This window comes from Aphelocoma coerulescens, chromosome 5 (genome assembly GCF_041296385.1).
Source record: "Aphelocoma coerulescens isolate FSJ_1873_10779 chromosome 5, UR_Acoe_1.0, whole genome shotgun sequence".
Lineage (NCBI taxonomy): Eukaryota > Metazoa > Chordata > Aves > Passeriformes > Corvidae > Aphelocoma > Aphelocoma coerulescens.
In genome coordinates, this window is record NC_091019.1 from 19,945,377 (window position 1) to 19,964,909 (window position 19,533).

At 51.3% G+C, this 19,533-nt stretch overlaps 2 protein-coding genes across 4 annotated transcripts in view; both read right to left on the reverse strand.

Moving 5' to 3' along the window:
* The window catches only part of LSP1 (lymphocyte specific protein 1), a 48,515-nt gene extending 31,811 nt beyond the window's left edge, over positions 1 to 16,704 (reverse strand). Inside the window, exon 1 of one of the 3 annotated variants that reach the window (XM_069016957.1) lies at positions 16,584 to 16,700. In XM_069016957.1, the coding sequence (XP_068873058.1) occupies positions 16,584 to 16,663 (80 nt within the window). In that variant the 5' untranslated portion in view covers positions 16,664 to 16,700. Of the gene's footprint in view, positions 1 to 4,755; positions 4,966 to 16,583 lie in introns of those variants that run through there. The other 2 variants (XM_069016959.1, XM_069016958.1) reach the window with 2 other exon arrangements.
* Positions 16,705 to 17,186: 482 nt separating this feature from the next.
* Positions 17,187 to 19,170, reverse strand: TNNI2 (troponin I2, fast skeletal type). The gene is made up of 5 exons (XM_069015939.1): positions 19,132 to 19,170; positions 18,720 to 18,848; positions 18,256 to 18,345; positions 17,792 to 17,968; positions 17,187 to 17,475 (listed from the first exon to the last, which is right to left on the reverse strand). The coding sequence occupies exons 2-5, from the start codon at positions 18,840 to 18,842 to the stop codon at positions 17,377 to 17,379; spliced, it is 489 nt and encodes a 162-aa protein (XP_068872040.1). The 5' UTR covers positions 18,843 to 18,848; positions 19,132 to 19,170; the 3' UTR covers positions 17,187 to 17,376.
* Positions 19,171 to 19,533: the final 363 nt, after the last annotated feature.

Sequence of the window (19,533 nt, forward strand, 5' to 3'; positions counted from 1 at the left end):
GGACGCTCCTCCCTGCCAGCAGCTTCTGCTCATGTATGTCTCCCTTCCCATCCGCCCTCCATTTGTGGGGTCTGCAAAGGTGTCCATCAGTTCTGCCCTGGCCACGATGATGGGACACAGAGGGATAAAGAAAATGAAGGCTGCTAATAAAAACATCAAAAGAGGGAAGATTCAAGAAGAAGAGCACCATAGGCTACTCATGACACATTGAGGCAGCATTGCAAAGCATGAATCACACTGATGAAGGCCATTGTCCCCATGCAGGTATCCTTCCCTCCTCCTCCCACGCAGGAGCTCTGCTACTGGCTCACTCCTACATGTTTCAGTTTCTCCATCTTCCCCCTAAAGAGCTGCCCCACATCTTCACAGCAAGAATTCCTACACCTATCCAAGAGCCAGGGAGTTGAAGCAAAGTGGTGCTGCAATAGCCCCTGGAGGCAGTAGCTATCTCCCAGGCAACAAACTGTGCCCAGACCACGTCCTGGCATCAACCAAACACTCCACCACCCCACAGAAAATGTTCTTCCCCTTCTAAATGCCATCCAGCCCTCCCAAGTGCTTCAAGCTCCTTGTTCCCAGCTCAGCGCTCAGGAGGTCAAGACAGAAACACTGGAGTAGCATCTTCCCTGCTGAGACACATCCTGGCAAGCTTTGGGAAACATCGAGTGGAGGCAGAAAGGAAGGCATCCTGCAGAGCTGGGCACAGTCCCCATATCCTGATCAAACTAAATATTACACTCTTGACACACACCAAAATTCAAGGAGTCCAGGGAATTTTAAAGCTACCCCTAGTGCTGAGGAACTCTTAAGCATCACCAAGAGCATTGCTTGAACATGTTTTAAGGAGAAAGAAGAGGCCCTGCAGCTGCTTCATGGGTGCCAGGACATGAATGCTGGCATCAGCTGGAGGTGGCAAGCATCTCATCACATATAGCAGGCTAAAACACAAATGCAAGATTCGTTTCATATCTCACATTTTGGCTTCCCACGTTAATGACTCCACAGAAGATAACAAAGCAAAAATCCAGTCCTAATGACTCCACAGAAGATAACAAAGCAAAAATCCCTAGCTCTATCCCATGATCAAATTTTCTGACTTGTTTTCTTCCCCTGAGCTTTTCCATCCTCAAGATTCAGCCCCCTTTTCCCACAGCATTATTTGCACTTCAGGCTCTATGGCACTGCAAAGACATAATTAGAGACACTGGTTTATTTGTTGCTTGTGCAGCAGCCATGCTCTGGAGCCCCTGTTCTGGACCAGGTCCCTGCTGTGCTGGGAGGCACAGGGTGTTGGAGTGTGTAAGAACACTATCGTTTTTCCCCAAGAACAAATCACAGCTCGCTTCCTAACAGCACCCCAGATTCACCCACATGCTGGATAAAAACCCAACCAGCTGAGACAAGAGAGGTAGTGCTTCCAGCTCACATCCATCTGCATGCACGCTTCCCCCCACAGCTGCACGCCCCAGCCAGGCACCCACAGCCCAGCGATGGGGACACAACTGCAGCAAGCCACCACAGCACTCCGTGGGAGCAGTGTCAACCAAGAGGCCCAATAATCCAGTTCCAAGGAGCGGCACAGCTGCTTCACAGAGAGGCTGATTTGTAGGTTAATTAAACAGCCATATTCTTTTGTGAAACACTTGAGGCTCGATAAACAGAGGGAGAGTAAAATTCCAGCAGGAGCAGATAATGAACTGAATGAATCGACATGACAGGTGCTGGATCCCTATCTTATTTATAGGAATTCATTAGAAGGATAAGGAGAAAGAGATCGTGATAACAAGATAAAGCAGCTCATGTTTGGAGAGGACTTTAAAAAAATACAAAGTCTTGTGGGTGCGTGAGGGATCATCACTGTAAACGTGCTACAAAGGGAGAAATATTTCCCCAGTGATATCCTGATAGAGAAACTATGCTGGACAAGGGGAGTGCCTGGGCACACGGGGCAAAGCAGGGAAGGTAGATAGCCCTGAAATTGTCCATTCTTCTCATACCTTTCCCAGGTAATTACTCAGCCACTCGTGCTCTGCAGTTGCAAGGCCTAACCCTGGGCTCTTTCCAGCCTCCAGCTTTTCAGATGTAAAAGGAACGTCCCTGCCTGCACCTTCTGCAAAGCCACTGAGGAAGAAGGAGGGCTAATTTTTCCAGTTCACCTCCTGTCTGGGCAGGGGTGAAAGATGGTTCCCAGAGTGCTGGCTCAGTGCTTGGGCCTCCGGGTGTCTCCAACATGTCCTAGTGCTCCCAAGCACACCAAACCACTCCAGAGCACGGTGTGCACTAAGCCTGTCAGCAGTCAGTGGAAAAGCCATTTCATGTAAATCTGACTCCTGGAACTGACGTTTGGGTGATGCTTCACCCATGGGCCCCTTTGTCTGAAATGATGAGGTTTTGTATCAAGCACAAGGCAGGATGCTTAAAGCAATGGGAGTCAGCTCTTGAACCCAAAATCCACAGGACTTACACTGGTTTCAGCTCAGGAACCCTTAACCCAGCTGTTGGACAGCTGGCAAGCAGCTCCCACAGCTGAGCAATGCTCAGAGAAGGTAATTCCCTGGTTGTCCCTGCTGATGCCCTGCAGCAGGAGCAGCCAGGTAAATCCTGACACCACACTGATATCCCCAGAGCTCATGAATATGGCTCTGAGCAGCTGTTTTCACTTGTGTGCTCCAGGTCTCCAAAACACCTGGACACACCAGAAGAGCCCAGGATCTACACAGCGTAACCACTCTGTTGCCGTCACCTTGGGACAGAAAAAAGCAGAGCACAGCAATCTTGACAGCAACATATCTTCAAGCCAGGAGCCTCAAGCCATTCACTAAGGAAGCTCCTTCCTCCAGATGAGGTGGCAGGGCTTGCAGAGCCAGCCCCGTGGCCGATCTCAGGATCTCTGGGAGAAACTGCTCCAGGAGAGAACTACAACTGCAAAATAGGCTATGGTGTGTACGGAACATATCCTGCCTGTTCTGCTGTTGAATCCTGTGAGCATGAGTGAGGCTTTTTGTGTGTAAACCATGGAAAACCCTCACACCCCACTCCATTCCTCATCTGTAAGCAGTTCCGGAAAATACAGCCACAAAGCTAAACCTCAATCAGGTAAAGTGTAATAACCCCACTGAGGAAAAATGTTACCTTGTAAAAAAGCCCCTTCAGACTCTCTGGGACAGCAGGAGGAACATGGAGATGCCATTCAGAACAGGAAAACACCCTGGTTTAGGCTGTACTGAGGACAGTTCTTTGGATACCCCTTTACTGTGTATGAAGCACATGCGCTTCCCCTTGCTCCCCCCATCTGTCACCCTGCAAAATAAATTGCCACCCAGCTGTAAGCAGGCAATTCCCACCCCAGTTCATTTGCCTGGCCCTCCTCAGTACCAGCTGGCCCCAAATCAGAGCTTGTCCCTGCCTTCTGCACACCCACAGAGGTTTCCCTACCCCTTGTGAGTCCCTGACAAAGCCCTGTTCTGAAACAGGGATGTGTAACTGAGATCCCAGTCCCCCTGGGCTGAGACCAGGGAATGGGTCCAACAGGCCAAACAAAAGATGAACAGAGAGGAGTCAGCTTCTCCTGCCCACTTCCCACCCCAGGGGCCTGTGCAACCAGTCAGAGCTTTTCTGCCGACTTCCCTGGGCCCAGAAGGGGAGAGAGTGGCAGGGACTGGATGGGCTGCAGGCACCCATTTCCCTTCCAAGGCAAGGAACTTATTTGAGAGATGAGGTTTAGAGGCTGCATTATCAACCAAGGAGACCCTAAATTGACTGGAAAATGCATGGTGAAATAAACCCCACCATGACATCCTCCACCTCTCAGCTGGAGACCAGCAGACACAGCGAGCGCAAGGGGGCCAAGAGGCACCCAAGATGCAAAATGTGAGTCCAGCACTCCCTAATTCCACCTCTCACCCATCCAGCTGCTCAATTAAATATGAAGAGGTGAGAAGTGCCTCTCTTCAGCCCAGTCAGAGCCATCAGCATGGCACACCACCATCATCCAGAGATGGATCCCAGGGACTCATGGAGGGAAGCAGCAACTTCAGCCCTCAGGAAGAGCACAGTGACCGCATGGCAGGGAATCCCAAAGCCAGCAGACAATGTAGCCATCCTCCCCGGCTCAGCGCTGGCTGACAAACGGGAATAAACCCAACTGAGCCATCCACCTCCCTGCCCTGGCAATTATACTCTGAGAGAAAGGTTCAAAGCACTATTGTGATCAATTAAATCGAAAAAAAAGAGCAGTGTCAGCTTGCAGCCCTGGGAGGATCCAGCCCTTTACTGATCTCTGAACTGAAAACGCACATCACAGTGTGCACAACGTACAGTTCCTGCGGGGAAAAAATAAAAATCCTTTTTCTAGGCAGAAGCGTTCAGCACTCAGGAGACACAAAAAGCCACGTACTGAGCCTCTCCTTGCAGGGAGAGGGGAAACCAGCGGCTCAGGTGAGTGTCACAGTGCAGTTGTGCTCAGTTATTTCAGTTGTGAGCGCCTGGAAAAGCCATCAGTAAGTTCAAATCTGCTTTTCTCATACAGCTTTTGGGGAGGAGAGGGAGGGTTATCTATTATCCTTCCTTCCAATGCATCGGGTCTGCTGGAAAACCAAGGTAAGGACGAAATCCAGCCGATTTAAAGGGACACGAAGACGGTCGGTCTGAAACACACGCTCCCTCTGCCCCCCCGGCGTCCCCCACCGCGCCCCTCGGCGCGGGCACATCCAGCCGGAGCCGGGAGCGGATCCCCGCGGGCAGGTGGGCGCTCACCTGATGAGGTTCTGCAGGCCCTGCTTGCTGGAGTTCCTCCTCAGGATCGCGCTGGTCATGGTGGCCGAGCCGCGGCGGGCAGGGTCCCGCTGCCGCCCCCTCCCCAGCGCCGCAGGCAGCCGCCCGGCACTGCGCGCTCCCGCGGCCCCCTCTCCGCCTTCAGGAAGTTCTGCAGCTGGTTTCCTTTTGTTTCTGCTAGCCCCCCCTGCTCCACACCCCCGGCTTGTCTCCTCCACCTCTACCTCCTCCTCCTCCTCCCCCTCTGCCTCGTGGAAGTGTCACGGGAGAATCTCTGGGAGCGCAGCCGCCGGCGGGCCCCGCAGCACAAAGCCCGGCGCTCCCCACTCCCCTGCGAGGGGGATTCTCTCCTGGCTTTAACTCTCTTCTCTCTCTCCATCTTCGCCAGCCCCCTCCTCCTTCACCCCCCCCCCCCCCCCCCCCGCCTTTCTTTTTTCTGTTCTTTCCCACCTTTAACACTGTTTTTCTGATTACACAAAGCAAGCAGGGAGCAGAAATCCAGGTTGGCAACTTGCACTCGACGGGTTGTTAATCACTCCCGCTCCATTCACAGCAGAAGTCTTGCATGAAGGTCTCACCTCCAAACAGTCCCCACACGTCCGAAGGTGAGCCAAGAGTCAGATTAACATGAAAGGGGCTCTGCACTGGGAAATGGCACACCAGAAAATAATGTTCTCCTGGGGTGGAGATAGCAGCTGGATTTTGGGGGAAGCCACAGAGCTGCAGCCTCAGGCAGGCAAGCAGCCTACACCCTGCTTCTGCTCTCAAACATTCCCCCTCACCTGCCCAAGTCACCAACTCGCCCGTGTCTGTTTTCCTAGCCATCAAATTGGGCAAGAGGAAAAAAATCTGGCTAAATCTGGCTTGCCTCCATGAAACACTGATATTTCAGGGGACTAAAGAAGTGTGTGTTTGATGAAGGACTAAGATTGCCACCTGCTAAACCAAAATGCCCATCTGCCACGCATTCAGATGGTTGTTCTTCGTGCTACCTCCTCATGGGAATAGTCTTGGGAAGAAAAAACAAAAGAGTCTTTTTCCCTAACCTGCATCTCCTGGTCCACATGCTTTTGGGGTGAGAAGAGATCCTTCACCATGCCAAACCAACAGGTGCCTGGACTTGTACCTAACAAGTTCCAGCCCTGCCATATACTTACACATTCTGGTGCTCATGGCACAGCCTGCCCATGTTCCCCAAGGTAAGTGGGAATATTCCTCTGGCTCTCTCCAAAATGGGAGCAATTAGGATGCAACCATTCTGCTGAGACCCTCACCTTCCTTCTGCTTTTAGTCCCTCTTATCTCATCTACCCATTTCCTTTCAATCACTTCTGCAGAAATGTTTCTTGATGCCTGGTAAGCTGAAATGGGGAAGTTGCCCATGAAATACACCAAGAAATCTCAATTAAAAAAAAAGGAAGTGCCTGCCCTCCTTTCCACTGTCTCTTCATTTCAAAACAGCTTGGGTTTTTTCCCTGCAGGTATTTACTAAGCATCCCCTAAGTGATTATGAACAACAAAAACCACAAAGCACAGACATTGATGCCACCCTCACTCTGTGGGCTGCTTAGATGATATCACACTGCATATTTTTCTTTCTAAATTCAGTGAGAAGATGCAACAGATCCACCACAAAAGATCTCTGTTGCTAAAAAAGAGCTTGTCCCAGCCCTGCAAGTGCTTGCAGGAGTAATTAGGTTTAAGCATGTGAACATTCCTATTGACCTCACCACAGTTGGCCAGAGTTAAAATGAAGTGAGCACCTACAGGGTTTTCTTTTTGGAGAGAATCGGCCCAAACCTGCCACTGACTCCCATGGTCTGAGCCAGGCAAGGATGCAACTCGAAGGAGCCCTGGCAGGCAGAGATGTAGCTCACAGCCATGGGCCAGCAGCAACTGGGGTTGGGTGAAATCACTGCAAGCACTCTTCGTTCAGGCAGAGATGCCAGATGATCTGCAGGGAGCTGAGGAGGGGCAAGGAAGAATGCAGCCACTGTCACCAGGAGAAGGCAGGAGCCTACTGGAGGCAAAGGGACGCTGCTACCTATCAGAGGTGAGATTCTCTGTGTAAACGGGCAAAGGGAAAAGCTGTTAATTCCCCCAGCAAGAGAGCCTTGGCTTCACACTGGGTTTGACTCCCAGAGGATGCCAGCATGAGCTCCTGGTCTTGAAAGCACTTGGCAGACTTCCACCCCAGTTCCAGGACTGATTGCCTCTCAGAGATGGGGCTTTCCATGAACAGGGCTGACAAAAACCATGCTTGGATGATGAAATGCAGGACCGGAGAGAGGTCATGACATTAGCTGTTACTGGTCTAAGGTGCTAAGATAATCTGGAAACACCAGAAGTGAAGCAGTGAGGAAGGGTGTCCCTTAACTGCAACAGGCAGCAGGCTGAGCTCTGTGTTGCTCCCAGGGAGAGAAATTCCTGGTACTGAACTCCACCTGGAAAAATCTTTCAAGGTGGCTGGGTCATTCGACCTCTGGGGAAGGCTTCCTGCCCTTCTCCCTGGCTTTCATCTGTGAGAAAGATATTAAATATGACAAGAAAACTCATTCTTCCTCCAACATCAGCAGGGTCTGGCAGGACCACAGGGAGAGGAGAGCAGAGCAGGACCCCCAGCTTGCAAGAAGGGAGGGAACTGTGCAGTAAGTGACACATGGACAGAGTCACTATCCCCATCTCGGTGGGGCAGGGAGCATTTAAACACACTATTCAAAACCACAAAAGATGTGCCCACAGAGAAAGAGCAGTGCAGGAGAAATCCCACACCATAGCTTTTAGAGTGCAGAGGTGCCTTGGGTCCCCTCTCCTCTCCTGCCTCTCACTGCCACGTGCATCAGTGTGAATCATACCCTGTATCTAGGAACAGTAAGGTCAGCATCAGTCCCACAGCTGCTCGGATCCTTTCACAGAAACAAACCCTCTGCTCCCACCAGGAAGCGGGTAGGAGTACAGTGGACACAGGAAGAAAAACAAAGAATTAATTCATCTGTTATTTTTTGGCACAGTTTAAGATAGGAGAACCACCATAAATCTCTGCAGCAAAACACCACCCCACTACAGGACCTGGTGCACCAGCCACCCTGAGTGGCACTGGAGTTTTCCAAAGCTCTTCCCAGCAGCAGGGAAAGTAGAGAAGGTGTGATGCTGGGAGAGAGAGCGAGTCTGCCTCCATCACTGTGGGAAGGAGGGCTGGAGTCCCAGAGAGATAGGGCTGCACCAGTTCCCGTTAATTACACAATCATTCTGCTATGTAGGACTAGTTGCAAAATCAGTTGAAGGCTCACACATGGTCAAGAGGGAAAAAAAAAAAAAAAAAGACCAAAAATACTCTAGTCCTGCTAGTGAGGAAATACAGCTCCAGCATTTCTCTCCAATACTGCTGGGATGTAAACCAGCATCAGCATAAGCCCCAAAGCACAGTCACTGCGAGGGCCAGTCCTTTACAAGTGCCACCATCTTCCAGCATGGTTTCCAGAGGTCCATGCCTGCATGTCAGTGGTGGATCCCACCCCGAGAAGATGTTCTCATCACAGGGACAGCCTCACATCTTCAGCAAGGACTAAAAGCCCTATCTCAGCTGGAGACCCTGTGCCTCCACCAGCAGCCTCCTAGGACAATGAGTAGATGGGGGGAGCATCTCTGGTTTGCATCTTTCCCTCTGCTATCCCAAACCTCTCTCCCTATCCTGACATCCCACCAGCCTGTCTTCATCAGGCACATGTATCCACCACTTTGAAACCAGCCTGGCAGACCTCAGCATTTGCCCAGCCCCCTGAGAGCCCCAGTTCAGGGAAAAGGGCACACCATTGGTACATCAGCTGCATAGATGGTGTGGTTTACACACTGGCCTGAGGGGTAGGGTTTGGCCACCTCACCTTCACCCCAACTTCCCACTTAACTCAGTCCAGCTTACTCTGCTAGCACTCACTTTTGGGCAGCCAAATACAGAGACCAAGACAGGCAATCAAGAGATAATCCCAAGGAAACAGCAGGGCTAGCAGCCAAAAGCAGCACATTGTCTCCTTCCCACCAGAACAGCTCTTCACAAGCACCAAAGTGTGCTGCCAGGAGGGCAGGGCGCCTCACCTCTGCAATTAGCTCAGGGCGCAGGGCAAGGAGTCCAGTCCAGTGATGCTCCCCAGCAAGCCTTCCTCTGTCCTGGCCATGAGTCAGGAGAGGATATTCCCAAGCCAATACACGACCCCAGGGGTGTTCAAGGAGGGGGGGCCGTAGGCGGGAGCTGTCTTGGCTCAGAGGTGCTGCCAGGCCCACGTGCTCAGAGGAGCACCATGAAAAACGTATAATTGTGGGTCTAAACAGCCAACAAACACCGTGTCATACTAAGTCTGAAATATTTGGCATGGGATCAATGCTGACTTTCTTCCTATGATATCCAAAGAGGCAGAAATGAGAGGGAATCAGAAGCTGCATCTAGAAGGAGCATCCTTCTTCCTCTGCCCCACCGCCACCTCTTACCCTCACACAGAATGGAAAAGGGACACTCCCTGGGGAACTTAAGGAGTACATCCATAAACCTAAAATCCCAAGAGTTTGCTTCATTTACCAGTGAGAGGGGAGGCTTACAAGCCTTGTAAGAGAAGAAGCTTTTGCTCCAGGGGTGATACACACAAGGACAAAGGATGGATTTAAAGAACAGGGGAAGGAGAGAAGCATTAACGGGGCAGCCCAGCACAGTTAAAGGAGATCTGAGCCCCCGTTGCACCAAGGGCTGTGCAAACAGCAAGAGACCACCTGAGCCACCATCCGGGTTTCCCAGACCAGGGCCAAGGCCAAGTGACTCAGCCAAGCCCTGGAGGAGTGCTGCTGGTCCAGCATGTCGAGCCAGCATCATTACTGATACTGTGCACTGCTATCTATATATTATGTAAAATCAACAAAGCCATTGGGAAAGAGACAGGAAGACAAAACAATGGCTGCAGATAAGATACTCCCATCCCACACAGGAGGGTCATTACAGGACAAGAGGAGAACCATTGGCCCCGAGGAGACAGGCTCCATCTCTTAGGGATGCTTGTCTACCGCAAGGCCAAGAAGCAGGACAAAGGACTCCAGCCAGGATGGATAAGATATAGGCAGCTGCTGCCAAGGGGTTGTCTTCCCCCAGCAGACACTGTAGGAAAAGTCTGAAAAAAGGCCTTTTTATAGCATATTGCTTGTCGTGAGTCTCTGCTCACCAAGGTTTGGAAAGCTGCTGAACAAATTTGAAATTTGAATGTCTGTTTAAAATAAATTGAATGGTCTTTGCTGTGACTAGGTGGATTAGATGGACACTGGGCAGCTGAAGACACTTCAGACATCTCCCACATTGGGTATAAGAGGTGCACAACCAGTAACAGAGGCACCACCTTCCTTCACCAGGTGGCATCTGTGTGGCATGTTTAAGCATCACCCAAAGCCATGCAGCACGTTCTGTGGATGGGCTTGGAGGTGAGTTCCACTGCACGAGCGCAGCCCCGCATTGAGCCGTGCTGCTCAGCTGACCACACAGCTTTCAAGAAGTAAAATACAGCTTCTGCCCAATATAAACTTATTAGCTCATCTGCAGCTGGCTCCAGGCTCTGATGCAGCACCGTGTTGTGCAACACAAGCAGTTTTAGCAACCATTAATCTCTGCTTTACACTGCCGGGCTGTTACTCCAGCTGGGGTCAGGGGAGACTAAATGGATAAGAAGGAACTCCCAAGCGCCATGTGACAGTTCCTGCATCCCTCACTTCAAGTTGCTCCTTGTCCCAGGGAAAGGCATCTAATATCAGCTTGCCCATATCCATCCATGCTTGCCTCGTGAAGCTGGGCAAAAGACAGGAGCTGTTTTGAAAGGGCTCACAAAAGTATCTTTATGTATCCAAAAAGCTTGAAGACTCCTGGCTTTGTCAAGGGGAAGACAGCCATTATCGCTCCAAAGTGAGGCCCAAAAAAAAAGCTCAGAGGAGCCTCTCTGCACACAGGGCAGCTAATGCTGTATGCAGGAAGATGGCAACTGGAATGGAGAAGCAGCAGAAGAGACGAATGCCAGCCCCAGGAAGAAGTCCCACCAGAGCAGGGGTGCACAGCCTGTGTATCACAGTAGTCTGCCCTTCAAGACAGCTCAGCTTGGGCACAATGCTGTCAGCTCCTGTTATGGGAAGCTACGTGGCAACTGCAAGGAAGCACTTATTTTAAGAGGAAATTATTATTGTCATCAATTTTACTGGGGGAGAACCCTGCCCCTCCCAAATAGCTGGCAGCTGTGATTGTTTGGGGTCTGTCAATAGTTCCGGGTTTGTCAATGCTAATGGCTCCAAAGCAAGCTTGCACTGGAAAGGAAACTGCTTCTGCAGCAGAAAAGCACAAGCATGCACAAGCACAGGAGAAGAGATCATATTTTCCAAACTATCTGGCAAGGACTTGATAAAAGGCACTGCACAAACTGTCTACTCAGCTGCAGCAAGCAACAGATACCTAGAGCTGGGAGAGAGGCTTCCTTGGTAATGCAGAATGAATCCTTAACAACAAAATCTGTTTTCAAAATGAGCACGTAAGCAAAAGACCGAAGACCTCCAGCTGATGCAAACTGGCAGAGCTTTCTTTATGGCAGAGGGATGGTGCTGACATACACTGGCAAAAGCATTTGGGCCTACATGTTTGTGCAATAGCAAGAGAAATCCAAATAAACTGAGCTCCAACTAATCCAAGTCTTGCACTTCTCAGATCAGTTGCCTGCAGATTGCCCCAAGTTTTCAGACCACTGGATGCAAGTCACCAATAAAGCCAGTAGAAGCCCACTGACTGCTATTTCCAGCTGGGTTGGCTCCTGTATCTTCCTCTTTACCCATGTATTCCTTGGACAGGTACCAGATGCACCAGGCTGCTAGGAACCACCACTGCTCATGTGAGATGGGCTGAACCCAAATAGTTCCTGGGTTTGACACTCCCCTGTATGACTGAAGATGGAGCTCTGCTGCCAGCTCCAGGAGCCCATCCCAGGAGGGACTTGTTTAAAGCAGCAAATAACAGAAGATACTCTGTCCTGCCCTGCTGCAAGTTCTCCTGCAGATGATGAGGGCTGCAGGAGTGGAGCCCCCAGAAAGCCACTGGAGACCTGCCCGTGAGAAAGACAACTCTGAGTGCCGAAACCTGGGATTAAGACACTTCAACGGCTGCCTCTCACATCTGGTGTGTGTTAGATGGATACACTGGCAAGGAAAATATCCATGGGCTCCAAGTGGGGCTGGTTAACCCACTCATGGCTGAGCCTCTGTGGAACATGTGGACAGGCTGAGGACTACCAGATACCTGGCCAAGCCTCAGGAGAGCTGGGCTCAAATCTCCCTAGTGGTCTGTGCTTCCTAGATGATACTGGGAAACCAGGGAGCAATTCAGGTGCCTAAACATGGGTGTCAAGCAGGGGATGCCTTGGGTTACCTAAGACAGCTGCCAAGGCCTGGCAGATGTCACACATGTCCAATAGGAAACCACCTCTTCTGGGTACCAAACCCACAGTGGGCAAGTTCTACAGTCAGGGCATCCCTTCCCCTTCTTAAACATCTCAACCTCAGATGTCTGACCTTGCAGTAGAGATAACCTGTCCTATTTCCCTGAGGCAGGAGGCCATGGGCATAGCCACAGAGCACCCAGCATGGTGACACCGTGGGTGCTCCTGTAGTACTGATCATACCAAATCCATGCCATGCAGGACAGCTGCTTTCCCAGAATGTGCAACACCTCCTACATATTTTTTGACCCATACCAGATGGCCATGATCCAGAACACAACCTGGGTAAAGAGGCCATACAAATACACCCCTGTGTCTTCCTTTCCTTGACTTACATCCCCAAGGCTTCTCATCCTGAAAGGCTTAAGAACAGAACCACAGTATGAAGATCCACTCCCCATTCATTTGGCTTCAAAGGATGCCAAAGCACCTCCTCAGTAATCCCCGAAGACTCAGCCTGATGAGGAGTTTATTGGACTCATATTAAGGGAACAGGAACTGCAGCTACAGGAGGTCCAAGCTGCTGTGCAAGCTGGGGGAGCAGAGCCCTCCCTCACCTGTTCCAGGTGAGCAGGCACCATCCCTTCCAGGCAGGTTTGCAAAACTGGACTGTGCCAGGAGGGCTGCATGGGAAGGATGAAGTGAGAGCACCAAATCCTTCTGATGTTCCCTGTGAGCCCCTGAGCACCACTGCTGGTTTGCAGTCAGTCAGAGCCAGATTACGCTTTCAGGAATCTGGTGGTCATACCAAGGCCTCCTGGAGCCTGAGCAACAACTTTATTTGGGCCAGCAATCCCACCCCCCTCAAAGAAAAAGCTGTTCCCAACAAAAACATGGCACTGACGAGCACCTCCTGGCCAGGTGGTCTGTCCAGATGTGAGTCAGTGTCCTGACAGAGGCAGCAGCCAGGCTGGATGAGTGCCTAGCTGGGAGCAAGCCCAGCTCTGGGGAGAGCACCAGAGCAGCAGGGAGTCAGCTCAGCCCCCAGGCAGACCCCACAGTTGGGCATGTGGGTCACAGGGGTGACAGATGCAAAAGGGGATGCAGGCAGAGCATCAGTCAAGGCTGGATTAGCGAGGTCAGTGAGGGTCAGAGCAGAGGGGCCCAGGATCCCCAGGGCATGCCAGGGTTAAGCACTTCCCTTCTGCACAGCCAGCCCTTCCAGTTATCTCTAGGTTTTCAGATTTGGGGAAAAGCCCTAAACCCTCTGAAGTAAGTTCACCTCACAAAATCCAGGGGCAAGGGATTCCCACAAGCTTCAGAGCCAGACTTCACATCAAGAGTTTTAAGAAAGCCAGCCTTCCAGCCAGCAGAGAGTCTTTAGTGTTTTCAAAAGAAAAGTGCAATTCAAATGAAGGCTGCTGGGCAATCCCTTGCTTTAACACACACTCCTCCAAACCCATAGCTTTATGTAGCAAAATAAGCTCGGAGGCAAGGCGAGGCAAGCCAGGCTTAATTTATTTTTTTTTCCCCAAGGAGAAAAGGACAGTGAAGGCACCTGATACCTCCTATAATTAGAGACAGTTCTTTATCCCTAATGCCACTGCCAGAGCACCTATATCCAATTTGGAAACCATAAGTATAACCCGGCTTCATTAAATAATCCATCTGGTCCTCCCCTGTTAATTTCCCTACTATTTTTCCACTTTAATGAGCCCAGCTGGGTCAAACTGTGACCAGTCACTCCTGAGCAGGGATCAGCCATCCCTCCATTCTACCCCCAAGGAATCTGGTGTACTGAGGGGTCCAAAAACTCTCCAAGTATCAGCTTTCCCAAACAACCTCCTTCCAACCATGGGTATACTTAGCAACAGCAGCCATTTCAGCAAAGACCCTTGAGGCTCCTCTAAGGATCTGGAGAATTCAAGACAGCTGGGGATGGACATGGCAAGGAAAAGCCTGGGGCTTGCTGGCACAGCAGAGCCTCCCCCCAGGCAGTGACCATACATGGGCTGCCAAGGGCTCCCTGCCCTGCAGCTCATGGGGAGGGAAGCCCCAGGAGGAAGGAGACAGGGGAAAAGCCAATCTGCCTCCCAGGTACAGATATCCTGCAGAGCACAGCCAAAGGGATGTGCACGGCTGTGGGGGTAGGAACTAAGGGCAGGGGTTACCTGAAGCCTCCAGAGCTTTACGGAGAGAGCTCTGAGTAACAGACCCTGTGCATACTGGGTTCCCAAGCCCTGGGCATCAAGGCAGGACAAACTAAGCAGCCACCTCCCCGGAGCTCCCCCCAGCTTCTCACTTATTTGGGAAGGCTCACACCACAGCAGTTTCCCATATAGCAATTCCAGTTCATGGAAGAGAGCATAACACTGATCTGGTTTAAGCAGTGTTACACCAGCATCAGCAGGATTTTGCCAGTATGTCCCAATTTGTATGAGGGAACAGAGCAGGCTATGTTCAAATTAAGATTTCTAGGACATTTTCTAATGCAAGCTCCTCTTCTATATACACTGGGCACAGTTAAATAGACAAAGTTCATTGTTTAAGGACACACAGCACTGATATTTTTCTCCTGCCATCTCCCACTGTGCATTACACCCAGGAGCCTTGGGATTCACTTTCCTGGCAGCTCCATCACAAGATTGTTGCTCTGACATCCATCATGCTTTAGGCTGTCCTTAGAACCTTATCCTGCCTCCATCCATCCATGGGTCAGCTTGAAAAGAGCTTTTTCATCCAGGAGAGGATGATCAGGGAGATAAGCTAGCCACAGGGTGAGAAAAGGTAGACCCAAAACAGCAAGTAAGCACTTCCTTCCTCCATTTTGGGAGTGGAAATCACCAGAGTCTAGCAAACGTTTAAACAGCACAAGGGAAGCAAGAGAAGTTTAGAGCTGCACATGAAACTATTACACAAATTGTAAGGGAAAGTTATTCTTCATATTTTTAAAACAAAGAGGAATTTATTTCTGCTCACTACTTTTGCCATCAAGTTTCATATTTCATTAAGATTCTAGAACACAGCTAGAGAGGAAGGGATGCGCCACCCTGCTGTCAGTGTTCACACCCTTTTTAAACAAGGCTGTAAGGGTCTGAGTGCAACAGAACAGACTCCTCCAGACAGCCTTTTATTTAGCTGAAACTCCAGCAGGAAACAGAAAAGGGAACAAGCTTACCCAGCCCCACCAGCAGACCCCACCGGTGGCCCTGCCTGCACCAAGGTACCTGCACTTACTGCAGAAAGAGGGGAGCAGGAAGGTTTGCTTGCCTTGGGCCAAACAGCACCTGCTCCTTGCTGCTCAAGGTGAGCTGAGCCTGCAGCAGAGACACAGCCAGGCAGGGACAATGCTGGGAATCACATCGATCCCGGTGCTGAGGAAAGCCCTGTGCTCCCCCAGCAGCCAAGGCTTCCCCTTTGTTTCAGGAGTGAGTCATGCACAGAGCCTTCCAGCACCTTTTGAAGCTTCCAGTCAAATCTTCAGCCAAGGCTAATTGCTGTCAGGTGTCAGCCGAAGCACTTACTGCCACCACCGATGACAGGAGATGACACACCTTTCTCCTCTTATTGTCACTCAAGGGGCTTTTTTTCCTGTCAACATTAGCATCGCTGGCTCTCAGAAGCCTTGGGGAGAAATGCTAATGCAAGCTTTGAAGCTGGAGGTGAAAAATCAGGCAACCTCCTAAGCTCCCTGGATGCTCAGCCTGAACCCAGTCCAAATCTCCCATGCTTCTGGGTGATGCACTTTGGCTGAGCTTATCTGTCTGCCTCCACCACAGACAGATGTGGTCTCTGCTACTGATCTGTATTCTTTTAGCCCCCATGGAAAGTTGTCTGTATTCGAGTGAAGAGACCCCAAATTTTACAGTCTCTGCTGATAAAGCAATAAAGCAGAGCAGAAGCACAGGGAGATATATAACTTTACAGCAGCCAGCCTGAAACATTGCCAGGTTAATTCAGCTGGAGACATAGGGGATGCAGCAAGAAATCAGACGTGCCCAGCAAGGAGAGGAGGCAGCTGATCTCCACATTAGAGAGGTCTTTAGAGATGGGGCTGATTTCAGCCACAGAGCAGCTCCAGGTCACCAGACCCCTCACTTGAGCTTGCCTGCTTCTGGAGCTGGCGTTCCCCACTCGATCAACCCCCTCCCAAGGGCTTTGCAGTTCAAAGGGGATGAGACCTTTAGAAAATCTAACTCTCCTCCTAGCTGGAGAAGCTTGTCAAAAGCCTGACAGAACATCTGACCCACTCCAGCCTCGTGGTTCATCACTGTTCTGGGTGCGCATCCTCCTTTCCCACCATGCCCTCCCAGTTTCCCAGCTTCCCGGTATCCCAGGACTGGAAGGCAGCTGTGTTGTCCCCAGGCCTTACCTCTTATTCTCCCCAGGGGATTCATCTCCCACTTGGCTCACTCCTTCTGCACCCTCCTGGCACCCCTCCGAGTCTGACATCTCCCCTGGCTGGCACGGTGGCCTCACAGACAGCTCCAGCACCAGGGTGCTGCCACTGTTTCACTTTTCCTGTGCTCAGCAGAAGTGAGCTGTGCCGGAAACTTCATGGGCTGAGGGTTTGGGGGGGATGGGAGACGGCAGAAGGAAGGTGAATTTGGGGCTTTTTTTTGTTTTGTTCTTTTTCTAAAAACCGTTGAGACTGATTTAAGATTTTACTTGTTGACAGCTAGAAATTTGGAAGTGCTGGGCTAACCCAAAAGAAAAGTGGGTGGCATGGACATTCCCACCGTGGCAGGGAGAGGAGTGACCCACTGCCCCCCACTGCTGATGAGGTTCTGCAACACCTCCTGGGTCTTGGACTGTTATCTCTGTCTCTTCACCACTGGGGAAGGGCATGAGCATCTGCAGCTTTGGAGGGGGACCAACAGCAGAGAGGTTCCCTATCCCCTCAGCACAGCCCCTGCCAAAGCTTCCCCATCCCCTCCAGGACTCCCACAGTGAGGCAGTCTCTGCTGGCACCATGGCATGAGTCAGGGTCTGGCCACCCAGGCAGGCAACATCCACCTCTCCCACCAAAGCTTTATTTACATCACTGCTGCCACGATGCAGGTCTTTGCAAAACTAGAGAGAAATGGCACCCAGTCAGCGCCCCTGAGCCCGGCAGGGCAGCAGGGACAGCAGGGAGAGAAGGGCAGGTGTGGAGACGCAGGTGCTTAGGACTCGCCAGCCTCGAACATCTTCTTTCTGCCCTCCATGCCAGACTTCTCCTCAATGTTCTTCCTCCAGTCACCGACATCGCGGAGATCCTTCTCCTGGGGGAGGGATGGTTGCGTTGGTGTGAGTGGTGCCCCCCAGGGTAAGAACCCATCCGGCCTGGGCCCCACACCAGCCCACCCGTGGAAACCCCCACGTCAGCTAGAGGAACACAGTTCCACCCATGCTATACATCTTTTTGAGCTGCACCCTTCTGTTTCAACATCATGGGTGCCAGAGGAGGAAATACTGAGCAAGAAGAAGAACATTATGGAGAAAGAGTCATTCTCAACCCTGTCTATCATACAGGAAAGTGTGAGCCCTGAAGGGTGGGGGCCAACTCCTGTTAGGGAAAAAGGGAAGAGGGAAGGCTACCTTCTCAGTGTCCTCCTTCTTCACTTGCTTCAGGTTGGCTCGGAGGTCCATGCAGACCTTGTGCTTGGAGCCCAGCAGGGCCCGCAGCATCGCGTCAGCAGACATGCGCACCCTGCGCAGCGGCGGCCGCTTGAACTTGCCACGCAGATCAAAGAGTTTCTGGCTCAAGTCTTCCAGCTGGGGTGGATGAAATGGGGGTGGGCGGCAGAGAGAGAGCAGGGCATAGGTTTCATGAGGCATGAGGAACAGGCTGGAGACTCCTGTCTTGGGGTGATGTTATGATGTGTATCCCATATCGCTGCCTATGCCCAAAATTAATTTTTGTGCCTTTCTGTGCCTCTAAACTTTATTTTTTCCCGAACCTGGGGGGGAAGGGGTAGCTGTGCCTTCTCTCAGAGGATATATTTCTAAATTTGGCCAAACCGGAACAACTCCCCTGAAGGATGGCTCCAGGGTAAACTCACCTCCTTGGTAGTCTTCTGTAGCTTCACCTCTGTGTCATACCTCTCCTCATCCACTGACTCTATCTTGGCATGAAGCTTTTTGCACAGCTCCTGGGAGGAAAGCAGAGAGGGATGTTGACTGCTAGGACCCACACACACAGTTCCTCTCTCCTGACTGCTCTGGCTCTGAAAGCCCTCAGTCCAGAAGACTAGAGGGGATTGAGGTGAAGAGTGGCTTGTCAGCCAGCTCCTAATCTCTGTGCTACTGCCTCAACATTTACAACACATCTTTCCTGCCAGCCAGATCCCTTTTTTTTGTAGAGAGACCCCATCTGCCTCTCAAGCCAGCTGCATGTCCATCTGGCTCCAGGGCAACACAGGTGAGAAGAGGGTCAAGATGGGAAGGCTGGTCTAGATCCAACAGGCTGACTGATGGAGTCAAATCTTTTCTGCTCCAGCACTGAGAGGGTTAAAGAAGCCTTTACCTGAAGTTCCTGCATGGATCCTGGGAGCGACAGAGGAGGGCAATGTTCTGCCAGGTAGTTTTGCTTTTCCACTTCTTTAGCAGCTGCTTCTTTTTCTATTTCAGTGGCAGCCAGCTGGAGCATAGCACTCTGGAAGGCAGCAGGAGAAGGGTCAGCGCTGGGTGGAGGCAAGGAAGGAGGGCAGGGGGGTCGTCAGGGGAGTGGGAGCCCTGATGGAGAGCTTGGGGAGTTCCCATCAATACCACCATTTCCAAGCAAGGGACATGGTGGAGACCCAGTAAGTGGGGTGGGGGGCTCCCACGTTGTGCATCGTGGCCTCTTCTAGTAGGGAGAGTGCTGAGAGCTGGCTGGCTTGGGATGGGAGATGGGAAGGTCGGGACACACATCACATAGCCACAGCAGTGCCACGTACCTTCAGGTGCTGCCGACGGGCAGTGGCTGCCCTCCTCCTTTTCTGCAAGTGGAAGAAACAAGAGAAAAGCAGGTTATCAGGTCCCCATTCCCCTTTCCATTGCCCTTCCCCATGCAATGCCACAGTCCACCAAGGACCTGCAAGATGGCTCCAGCCACGATGGACAGCTTGACATACAGTTGGTCCCCAAACCAGCAGCACTCAAGGAAGAGGCTCCCTGCTGAACCCAGATTTGCCAACCCCGGGTAGCTAAAACCTACAAAGTCCCTCAGGAAGAGATAACAAGGGTGATGAGCTTGAAAATATATACATAAAATATGGCTTCAAACTTGTCTTCTTGGGACTTTTAGCCTTTTCTCTAACTTCCTCTTCACTCAGATGTGTTTTACTTTGTGCTCAAGC